The 12,364-nt window shown below is 41.3% G+C and overlaps 1 protein-coding gene across 4 annotated transcripts in view; it reads right to left on the bottom strand.

The window, feature by feature from the left end:
- Window positions 1-12,364, bottom strand: part of LOC112232094 (liprin-beta-1) — a 74,743-nt gene that overhangs the window by 22,527 nt on the left and 39,852 nt on the right. For all 4 annotated transcript variants that reach the window (XM_024398891.2, XM_024398892.2, XM_024398893.2 and 1 more), the window contains 5 exons: window positions 12,302-12,334; window positions 11,642-11,810; window positions 3,361-3,520; window positions 1,348-1,485; window positions 1,030-1,180 (listed from right to left, as the gene is read on the bottom strand). In XM_024398891.2, the coding sequence (XP_024254659.1) occupies window positions 1,030-1,180; window positions 1,348-1,485; window positions 3,361-3,520; window positions 11,642-11,810; window positions 12,302-12,334 (651 nt within the window). The remainder of the gene's footprint in view (window positions 1-1,029; window positions 1,181-1,347; window positions 1,486-3,360; window positions 3,521-11,641; window positions 11,811-12,301; window positions 12,335-12,364) is intronic.

Raw genomic sequence — 12,364 nt, 5'->3', positions numbered from 1 at the left:
GGTAAACTCTGATTTACCATCCCAAGATATCCCTGCACAGCGTGTATTTGCACCCCTACTGGATGGAAAATACAAATGTAATGGCTGTGCTCAATGCAATGGCACTTAAATGTAGATCCTTCAAACACCCCCAAACAGGGAAACGGATCCCAATCAAAGGTGTTATCACATGCTCTACTAAGGCAGTTATTTATCTTATAACTTGTCCTTGTGGTAAAAATTACGTGGGTAAAACAAAGCGCAAATTAAAAGTACGTATCTCGGAGCATCGAAGCACCATTAGGTGCAAAAACTCTACTTACCCAGTTGCGGCCCTCTTTTTGGAAGGAAACCACTCAATTTCGTCTCTACGTTATATTGGCATCGAACATGTCACCCTCCCTAGGAGAGGGGGTGACCTCGACAATTTATTGTTAAAACAAGAGGCTGTCTGGATCTTTAATTTAAAGACCCTTACTCCCTTCGATCTCAACGTAGACTAATCTGAAGCAATTAATGTGATTTTGCTATTGTAAATGTTTGTAGGCTGATGTAGCCAAATTGTACCTATGATCATACGCTATCCATTTGTTTTTTGTATGCTGTTTTAATATGAGAATTAACCAATGATATCCAGCCACACACAGCCATGATTACAGACACCTGTGTCTCTCTCTTGGCACTACATAAATTAGTCATCCCGCAGTGTTTGTCATTATACCCTGATGAAGGCAGCTTGTCTGTCGAAACATAGGACATAACATTTTTTGCATCTGAGCTCCTAGCGTTTGCGGCTCTCCTTTATTTTTTAACTGTTCCACTCCTCAACCCAGCACCTCGCCTAAATAGGTGTGCGTTTCTTTCGCGTCTAGATTATGTGGTCAGCCAATCAGCATTCAGGGCTCGAACCACCCAGTTTATAATAACAAATAACATATGGTTGTACTGTAGGTGTACTGCAATGTACTGCAGGTGTTTTTTCGTTCCATTTAACCTTTATTCATACAGGTCAGTCTCATTGAGATACAATCTCTCCTGCTCAGTTCTCACCCTCTCTAGATCCTGCTGTGAGGCCTGCAGCAGAGTCTGTCCAGAAGAGATCCACACGTGGGCCATGTTCAGGTAGAGCCCCAGTCCCTGCTCCTGCAGCCAGTCACACACCTGCTCCTTGGACCAGCGGGCAAACGGGGTGTCCAGGTCACTACAAGCGAGAGAATTAGAGTAGGACACAATAGCTTATATTTCTGAATGACTTGACCATTGTAGTTTCGATTTAACTTCCTCATCATCATTATTCAAGGGGAGTGCACTGTGCACACTAACTTGTCGTTTCAAATTAATTCAAGGTGAGTGCACATTCACACTAACGTGTTGGGTGATTGCTGTAGGTCCCGGGACCATCCCAGTCTGGGTCCTGCTGTGGCCCGGACTCCGCCTCTCTTGAACTCGACCGGCTCTGATAGGTTGTCATCCAGGTTGAATGTGGTGGACTGACTTCTCCTCAGCCTTAAAAAGGAAAAAAAACACACACAAAAACGATAAATAAATTAAGTTTGGTCATGGTTGAAAGTTGTGGAGTGGTAGAGTAACCACTGCAGAAAGCAATTTTTTATAACACATCTCCAAAACATGCAAGTCGGAAGTTTACATACACTAAGGTTGGAGTCATTCAAACTCGTTTTCAACCACTCCACAAATTTCTTGTTAAACTATAGATTTGGCAAGTCAGTTAGGACATCTACTTGTGCATGACAAGTAATTTTTCCAACAATTGTTTAGACAATATCATTTGACTTATAATTCACTGTATCACAATTCCAGTGGGTCAGAAGTTTACATACACTAAGTTGACTGTCTTTGAACAGCTTGGAAAATTTCAGAAAATGTCACGGCTTCAGAAGCTTCTGATAGGCTAATTGACATAATTTGAGTCAATTGGAGGTGTACCTGTGGATGTATTTCAAGGCCTACCTTCAAACTCAGTGCCTCTTTGCTTGACATCATGGGAAAATCAAAAGAAATCAGCCAAGACATCAGAAAAATATTGTAGACCTCCACAAGTCTGGTTCATCCTTGGGAGCAACTTCCAAACGCCTGACGGTACCACGTTCATCTGTACAACAATAGTACACAAGTATAAACACCATGGGACCACGCAGCCGTCATACCGCTCAGGAAGGAGATGTGTTCTGTCTCTTAGAGATGAACGTACTTTGGTGCGAAAAGTGCAAATCAATCCCAGAACAACAGCAAAGGACCTTGTGAAGATGCTGGAGGAAACAGCTGCAAAAGTATCTATATCCACAGTAAAACAAGTCGTATATCGACATAACCTGAAAGGCCGCTCAGCAAGGAAGAAGCCACTGCTCCAAAACCAGCCATAAAAAAGCCAGACTACGGTTTGCAACTGCACATGGGGACAAAAATAGTACTATTTTGGAGAAATGTCCTCTGGTCTGATGAAACAAAAATAGAACTGTTTGGCCATAATGACCATTGTTATGTTTGGAGGAAAAAGAGGGAGGCTTGCAAGCTGAAGAACACCATCCCAACCGTGAAGCATCATGTTGTGTGGATGCTTTGCTGCAGGAGGGACTGGTGCACTTCACAAAATAGATGGCATCATGAGGTAGGAAAATTATGTGGATATATTAAATCTCAAGACATCAGTCAGGAAGTTAAAGCTTGGTCGCAAATGGGTCTTCCAAATGGACAATAAACCTAAGCATACATCCAAAGTTGTGGCAAAATGTCTTAAGGACAACACAGTCAAGGTATTGGAGTGGCCATTGCAAAGCTCTGACCTCAATCCTATAGAAAATGTATGAGCAGAACTGAAAAAGCGTGTGCGAGCAAGGAGGCCTACAAACCTGACTCAGTTACACCAGCTCTGTCAGGAGGAATGGGCCAAAATTCACCAAACTTATTGTGGGAAGCTTATGGAAGGCTACCCGAAACGTTTGACTAAAGTTAAACAATTTAAAGGCAATGCTACCAAATACTAATTGAGTTTGTAAACTTCTGACCCACTGGGAATGTGATGAAAGAAATAAAAGCTGAAACAAATCATTTCTCTCTACAATTATTCTGACATTTCACATTCTTAAAATAAAGTGTTGATCCTAACTGACCTAAAACAGGGAATTTTAACTAGGATTAAATGTCAGGAATTGTGAAAAACTGAGTTTAAATGTATTTGGCTAAGGTGACTTCAGCTGTATATTGATTAACCAGGGTTGTATTCATTAGTGCACACCGTAGAAAATTGTTTTGGAACAGAAAACGAAAACAAGCATTTTGTATTGGACAAATTCAAGTATTCACTCCCTTTCAGTTAGTGTCCTTCGTTTGGTGTTCCGTACCAATGATCTTTACACTCACTTTCCAAAGAGTGCCTTGATTCCCCTGGACTTCTTCTTGCCCTCGGGAGAGGTAGTGGAGGTCACACTGGTCAGTGTGTTGGTGCTGTCACTGATGGCTGACCTCTGGGGTAGCCCGGCCAGGTCCAGATGGTCAGTGCCCCCCTCTCGCACGGTCTCAGCTGTACAAACAAGGCATCAGCACCACCATGCTACCATGCTGACTAAGGTGACAGCCATGGGGCGTGTCCAAAATTGCACCCTATTTCCTATGTAGTGCATTACATTTGTCCAGGGCTCTGGTTAATAGTACACCGTATAGGGAATAGGGTGCCATTTCAGACAAAACCATGCACAGATATCTGCTTCCCAGGGTCAGAGGCTGAGGCAACCCCAAGACAACGAGATCATGGGGATGGCATCAACACTAATACCCTGACAGTCTGGTATGTTATAACCCGCTAATTAAAAATGTTTTAAATACCCATAACAATCTGTTTAAGCTAGAGATCTATTCCTTGCATGGGCTACCCGATGTCGGCCTTCCACATCTGCGGTGGAAAGTGGCAGAGCTACAGCGCTGTTTGTAAGACAAGGAGACATCTCACAAAAACATCTGTCGCGTCCGATAGGGCTGTGACAGTTATGGAATTTCCAGTAACAGTTACTTGTCAGGCAAACGTCCACGGTCACTGGTATAACCATTCAAATAGCAAAATGAAGGCACTCTGGTTTCCTCCTCTATTCTTCAAAAGAATCGATCCCTCGACTCCCATGTCTGTCTACCTGATGGCTGACATGCATACCTATACCTGGTTGTGCCTCTCCCATCACCCTTTCCCTCTCTAGCTCGCTCTTTCTTTGCTGTGAAAGATGTGAGAGTTTGTGTTCTCGAAGTAGACTAGGGCAAATAGTTTCCTCTGTTGCAAAAATACTGAATCTTAGGAGTCGATTCCTAGCGGAGAAATGAGTCGACGGGCAAGGAATTGATTATTATGGCGTCAACGCCCAATCACTATAACGCAGTTGCAGAAGTGCAGCTCACCAAGAATGACATTTGGTAGTTAATTTCAGCAGAGATGAAGGCTTTTAGATCATTTTTGTATCTTTGTAAACCGGATAAAATGTATAGCTAGAGATGTAGCTAGGCTACAGATATAGATCATGCAAACGTTACAGCATCAAAGGGAGCATGTTGAAGAAGGGAAGAGATGGAGTTAAGGATTAAAAACTGTTGTTTATAATAGTCATTCATTTACACTACTGCTATTGGGAATATTGGATATACTTCTTTAAAAATAAAGTTAATAAATATTTTCAAAAATTCTGAACGGTTTGGTCTGCACTCTATGGGAAGATGAGGCTCTCACGAACACGACGGTGTTCTCCATTTTGTTCTACGACCCCCACAAGCCCCACAGGACTCGTCTGAAGGTAACCTGCTACGAGTTAAAAACAAATAAAGTAAATAAGGATGCACGATATATCAGTGAACATATTGGAATTGGACGATATTAGCTAAAAATGCCAACATCGGTAACGGCCCGATGTCTAGTTTAATGCCAATGTGCAAAACCGATTTCAATGCTGATGTGCACACCTATATAAACGTAGGTACATGACGTAATGACGGTCAACAAAGCAGTCAACAAATCAAGAAGTTATTTGAAAGAGTAAGAACATTTCAGCGAGACAACTCAAAAGGCGAAATTCATTAACACCAAGATAATGGAATTCATTGCCCTTGACAATGAACCGTTCTGTCGTGGGTGATGTGGGCTTTCACCGACTGGTCGAGCACCGGTACACACTACCAAGTGAAGTGCACTATTTTTCAGATGTTGCCCTACCGGAGTTACACAGTAAGAGAGTCACTGGTATTAGCTTCACGACATACTATGCAATGCCATTTGAGTCTTTGCAGCAGCCTCTCTGAGTTAGTGATTGCTGTTTAGCAGTCTGATGGCCTTGAGATAAAAGCTGTTTTTCAGTCTCCCTGTCCCAGCTTTGAATGCACCTGTACTGACCTCGCCTTCTGGATGGTAGCGGGGTTAACAGGCAGTGGCTTGGGTGGTTGATGTCTATGATGATCTTTTTGGCCTTCCTGTGACATTGGGTGCTGTAGGTGTCATGGAGGGCAGGTAGTTTGCCCCCGGTGATGCGTTGTGCAGACCGCACCAACCTCTGGAGAGCCGTGCGGTTGAGGGCGGTGCAGTTGCCGTACCAGGCGGTGATACAGCCCGACAGGATGCTCTCGATTGTGCATCTGTAAAGGTTTGTCAGGATTTTGGGTGTCACACCAAATTTCTTCAGCCTCCTGAGGTTGAAGAGGCGCTGTTGTGCCTTCTTCACCACACTGTCTGTGTGAGTGGACCATTTCAGTCTGTCTGTGATGTGTACGCCGAGGAACTTAAAACTTTCAACCTTCTCCACTGCTGTCGGTTGGTAATAAAGCATTATTTGTTTGACCACAACTTCTGGGGTAGCTAGCTTTAGCTTGGTACCGAGCAGGCAACAATACAACCAGCCTGTAAACAAATGGCCAGAAGAAACTGCAGTCATTTTCATTATTCTTAGCAATGATTTAGGAATCCTTGTAAATATTAGCTAGGTAGCCACGTGTTGTTTGCTTATTGAAATTTAGTTCATGAAAATAAATAGCTAGCCAGCTACTTAACCCTGTTGCCAGAAGCTAATGATATAAGCAGCCAGCTAGCGTCATCTGGCTAGTGAGGCTCGACTTGACAGGGTTGTGTTGTGATGCTAGCCACAAAAAGGATTAGGCACAATAGCGTAATATGTGGTTCGCTTTAAAATAAAAGTACCTCTTTGAAAGTGATGCAGAAGGTCATAATTGGTGGAATTGTGCCATATTTAGACTATATAATGTTAAACAAGGTTGGAATAAGAAGTAATGAAATGGGGTATATCAGTCTACTCAGCGACACCCACAGAACACAACTGTGAAGAGTTCACGCAAATATTAGCACTGTAGCGCTTATCGCGGGACTGTGACTGTGTGAAAACACCTCACCAGTCAGCCTATTGTGTGTATTGACATTCATATTCCACTGTACAGCTTTACCTAAGGATCAATGAAATGGGGTATCAGTCTACTCAATACCCAAGATATGTTTTCCCAACGTCCTCCTCAGAGTTATCAGGGTCCAAAACATCCACGCAGCATTGTTTTTCCTCTGGAATAGTGTTCAATACACATAGGTTGACAATAAATGTGGCTCAATTCACATCTGTTTCAGAGTCCCACAATAAGAGCTACAATGCTAACATTCTATGGGTGTCATTGGGTAGACTGATAGCTATGGATTGTGAATCAATGACATGGGTTAAGGCTGTATAGTGAAATACATATGCCCCCAATGCAATTCTAAAGTATAATACATCCAGTGTGATTTCAACAGATTTTTGTCAAAGTAACAAATTGTCTTTTGTCGTTTTTATTATAACATTCCAAACTCATTTAGCATGATCTATTCCATTATGACATTCCACTAATTGTATTAATTTGCATCACTGTCAAAGACATACATTAATTTTGAAGGCTAACCGAAAAGTCCACTATTGTGGCTAATCCTTATTGTGGCTAGCTTCACATAGATGGGTCCGACCACCATTAATCAAATAAGAACTGTCTTATAAATTAGGGTTATTTTAGATGACACCTAGCTATATAGTTAGTGAGCTAAGTATAGCTATTGAAACAGATTAACATGGATTGCATCCATGAGCTAGCAAGATTTGTTTTTAATGACCAGCACTGTAGGTGCGCGAGATAACTTTACCAGCATCATAGCACACGTATCGATGACTCATTGTGACATGAGATACGAGTGATCGTGTAATCAATGTGCAATAACTACGTAAAACAAGAATGAACTTGTTAAATTATGTGATGTGCGGTCAAATAGCTGTGACAGAGACACGTCAAACAGCGTTATTTGACGTGTATCTTTTTTGACACGCAAAGACCCAAAAGGGGATCCATAGTATGAGAAATCCTGGTTGAGAAAGAAACGACTGAACAAATGAACAACGAAACAGAACGTAAGTGAAAGATATGGGTTTTGATTATATTCTACTGGTAATGGGGACATGCGTAAATCCCAACAAAATAACTTTTTGGTCAGTGTGTGTGTGTGTGTGTAACCTTTTAACAAGGAAAATCAGTTAAGAACAAATTCTTATTTACAATTATTGCCTACCCCTGCCAAAACAGGACGACGCTGGCCCAAATGTGCCTCCTAATCACGGCCAGATGTGATACAGCCTGGATTCGAACCAGGGACTGCAGTGACGCCTCTTGCACTGAGATGCAGTACCTTAGACCGCTGCATCCATGTGTGTGAGTTAACTATTTAACTGTACGAGAATGCTTAAAAGGCCGCTAAAAAGCTTCTTTTTTTTGGCAAGGAAAACATCAGTATCGACCAAAAATGTCATATTGGTGCATCACTAAATGGAAGTATGGAAGTCGTTGTGTCCCCACCCCATCTTGCATTCTTATATCTCCTAGATATAGGACAGACACTCTAAAACCTTATTCCTTATGATTTATTTTGTGCAATTTATGATTGTTATTCAATGTGTTTCTTTGGGCTACAGCAGTAAAGTCCAAATTCAATCTAAAATTCTAAATCAAGTTGCTAAATGATCTACGGCAGAACCATTTTAAAACAATTCCATATGTTAGGTTAGTAGAACCCCCCTTAATGCATGCAATGGAGTGGAGACTATAAAAGCCCTAAAGAGAACTTTAGTTATAGGCCTTACATAATTCAAAGACTAGTTATGAACTGGTGTAAAGACAAAACAGGACTGAAATGCATACAATTCCCATTTCCTTATTAGACTTAAACAGAGGATAATTCGTGCAAACACACATTCCTAAAGGAGACTCACCTCACTGAGTGTGTACATGGGAGAGAGAGGTGGTCTAACTTGAGAAACAACAACAGTCAGGATCTGACGGTGGTTAGTGCGTTTAAGGAAACGGCTATATGAATGTTGGCAGTTCAATTCCTATGGGGTGTCATCGTTGCAGATGACATCATCTGGTAATAAGACCCAGATATTGTTTGGTGCGAGGGGAGTTTGAACAGAAATAGAAAAGAGCCCATATACATGCAGAGTTAGCATACAAAACGCTGTCTCTCAGCTTTGATGCTGTCCAGCACGGGTGCTCATAAAAAGCAGTTTGGCGAGGAACAACCGCTGGTAACATGGGTGTGGTTGTATACAAGGAAGTATGGTGTAGCTACTGTAGAATTATATACTAAACGGACGACCACAATAGGAGCCACGACAGGGCCTTGCCATGGGTGCATGGTGGCCTGAGAGTAACCTCTATGTCAAATGTCTAGAGTGGAAATTCAAACCCTTTCTTCTCTATGCATGAACTCCCAAGTTATATCAACATGAGCATGTTTCATTAAGTCTTGGAATAAAAAGGTCACCGCCAAGATTTTTAAGACTTGGGTGAATCATGAGTTCTGAAATTGAATTACAAAGAATAGAAATTCCTACCCTTACTTTCTACCAACATGTCTACCAATAGGTCTTGGAATATAGAAGTCACCCTCAACTCATATATCACATAAAGTGGGCAACCAAGAGAGTTCAAAACCTATAATACATTTCTAAGTGTTGGGAGACATTTAATTACAAAGGACACTTCAGCTTACACAAGTTTGTGAGTTAGGTGAAAGTCGAAAGTCAACAGTTGGTTGAGTGTGTTTGGGAAGGAATGGGGTGGGGGGGAATGTTATGAGGTCAGGGGTCATATCCAGTACTGGTCATTCCTCCAGAGAGGCCATACTGCAGCCCGCCTTGCCCTGAAGACATAATGGCTCCATTATTCTGTACCTAGCATAGGGGCACTTGCAATCCAGCTGCGGTCATCACAATGCGTTACACAAAGCACAAAGAAGCCAAAGGTTACTGAAGGGAAAAACAACAGGGGATATATTCATAGTATGATGGTAGGGGCAGGAGGCAGATAACACATACATACAAAGCACACACACTAGGCTACATTTTCATAATCAGAAAGGGAGAACAGTTTGTGGGACTAGTAATTATGCTGTTTGTATGTATTTTAACTATGGGTGTGGTTTAACTTCTTGGATATAGGGGGCGCTCTTTTAATTTATGGATAAAAACCGTGTCCGTTTTAAGCGCAATATTTTGTCACGAAAAGATGCTTGACTGTGCATATAATTGACAGCTTTGGAAAGAAAACACTGACGTTTCCAAAACTGCAAAGATATTATCTGTGAGTGCCACAGAACTCATGCTACAGGCGAAACCAAGATGAAACTTCAAACAGGAAAGGAGCAGAATTTTTGAGGCTCTGTTTTCCATTGTCTCCTTATATGGCTGTGAATGTGCCATGAACGAGCCTAAGCTTTCTGCCGTTTTCCCCAAGGTGTCTGCAGCCTTGATGACGTATTTGTAGGCATATCATTGGAAGATTGGTCATAAGAGACTACATTTACCAGGGGTCCCCCCGGTGTCCTTTGTCTAAATTGGTGCGTAATCTTCAGCTGCAGGCATTTTCCCATGGGATTCAGAGGAGAAAGCACACTTCCACGAACGATATATCATCGAAGAGATATGTGAAAAACACCTTGAGGATTGATTCTAAACAACGTTTACCATGTTTCAGTCGATATTATAGAGTTAATTTGGAAAAAAGTTCGGCGTTTTGATGACTGAATTTTCAGGTTTTTTTGGTAGCCAAACGTGATGTACAAAATGGAGCGATTTCTCCTACACAAAGAATCTTTTTGGACAAACTGAACATTTGCTATCTAACTGAGTCTCCTCATTGAAAACATCCGAAGTTCTTCAAAAGGTAAATGATTTTATTTGAATGCTTTTCTTGTTTTTGTGAAAATGTTGCCCGCTCAATGCTAACGCTAAATGCTACGCTAGCTATCAATACGGTTACACAAATGCTTTTTTTGCTATGGTTGAAAAGCATATTTTGAAAATCTGAGATGACAGTGTTGTTAACAAAAGGCTAAGCTTGAGAGCTAGCATATTTATTTCATTTCATTTGCGATTTTCATGAATAGTTAACGTTGTGTTATGCTAATGAGCTGTGGGGATAATTACACTCCTGGATACAGGTTTTTTTCGTAGCTAAACGTGATGAAGAAAATGGAGCGATTTGTCCTAAACAAATAATCTTTTTGGAAAAACTGAACATTTGCTATCTGAGAGTCTCCTCATTGAAAACATCCGAAGTTCTTCAAAGGTAAATGATTTTATTTGAATGCTTTTCTTGTTTTTGTGAAAATGTTGCATGCTGAATGCTACGCTAAATGCTACGCTAGCTATCAATAACCTTACACAAATGCTGGTTTTGCTATGGTTGAAAAGCATATTTTGAAAATCTGAGATGACAGTGTTGTTAACAAAAGGCTAAGCTTGCGAGCTAGCATATTTATTTCATTTCATTTGCGATTTTCATGAATAGTTAACGTTGCGTTATGGTAATGAGCTTGAGGCTGTATTCACGATCCCGGATGGCTAGAATCAAGAGGTTAAGGGACATGCATTAAAAAAATTAAAAAAGCTACATCCGAAAAACTAAGCTCTTTGGAAAGAACCGCTCAGTCTTCAGAATAAAACAAAGACTGTGCAGAGCCGGTGTGGTACCACTCCCCTGCATGTCAGATATGACTCCCTGTGTAAACCCTTCCCATTGTTTCTCCTCTAACCCTCTAACTTCCTTACTGTCTGAATTAAGTGTCAGAAACACGTGGGGTTCGAATTTATTGGCAGCCTTGATAAAGATGAGGAATGGCTGTATAAAATAAATAATTTAAAATAATAGGCTATATTCTATGCTCCAAAAAATGGGGATATTTTATTATTTTATACTAATACAATTGCTCAGAGAAAGACATTTAGCTGTATATACACTGCAAATATATTTAAAAGCAAAGAATAACACCACAATCTTACTAATCATGTCATTAACAGTTCAAGTCAAAAGAGCACAAAAGAAGCAAAATAACTGTCAAAAACCATTGAGTAGTAGGGTTATATCTGGGCCCTTATTTAAAAAAGCATCTCAGAGTAAGACTGCTGCTCTAGGATCGGTTTTGCCTTTAAGCTCATAATGAACAAAGTTACATGGACAGGGAGGAGCTGATCCAAGATCAGCACTCCTACTCTAAGTTACTTTGTGAATATGGGACCTGTCCCCACAAAGCTTCCACCTGAGACCCACAGCCCATTCACGCACATTAGGCCATCCATCCACCCTATCTTACCCAGGTTAGGGGTGCTGGCTGTCCTCTTGCCCCCCTTGATCTTGAAGAAGCCTCGGCCAAAGGAGGAGCGAGCCTTCTTGGTACCGAAGCTGTCGTCCTCTGGGCGAGATGAAGAGGGAGACCTGGGCGGGCGCTCGCTGATCTTACCGATGTCCTCCACAGCCTTATTCTGAACAGTAGTAAATACAGAGTTGACACGTCAATTTGACATTTTAGTCATTTAGTGGACGCTCTTATGCAGAGTGACTTACAATCAGCGCATTCAACTAAGGCATAGTAGGTACAAATAAACATATCACAGTCATTGCAAGTAAAAACCTCCTTCAAAATAGCCGTTATCTGCTAAATCAGTTCACACAATGCCAGAAGCAGGTCATTTCACAGACAAGTAGTAATAAATAAAAATTGCATTTGAAAATAACTGACAGTGTAGAGTTGGCTTTAAGTGTAAAGGAATCAAACGCATGCAATGAAACCAAGGTGAAACTCACTCACTCACTTTACTGAGGATGCTAACCTCATAAGGAATAGGTTATCAGCCTTTTAACAAGATGGATGAGGGCAAAGAGGAAAACAATTTAAAGAATGATAAAGGGAGGAGAAGCAAAAAATAAAGTGTCTGACCCCGAAATATGGAAGGACTGTAGAGAACAGACTCACCTCTGTTGGCTTTTCGTCAATCACCAATGTAATCTGTCACAGGTATGATGACATGGGATGGAG

This window comes from Oncorhynchus tshawytscha, linkage group LG06 (genome assembly GCF_018296145.1).
Source record: "Oncorhynchus tshawytscha isolate Ot180627B linkage group LG06, Otsh_v2.0, whole genome shotgun sequence".
NCBI classification, from domain to species: domain Eukaryota; kingdom Metazoa; phylum Chordata; class Actinopteri; order Salmoniformes; family Salmonidae; genus Oncorhynchus; species Oncorhynchus tshawytscha.
Note: the sequence above shows the minus strand (reverse complement) of the source record. Positions and strands in the feature narration are given on the sequence as shown.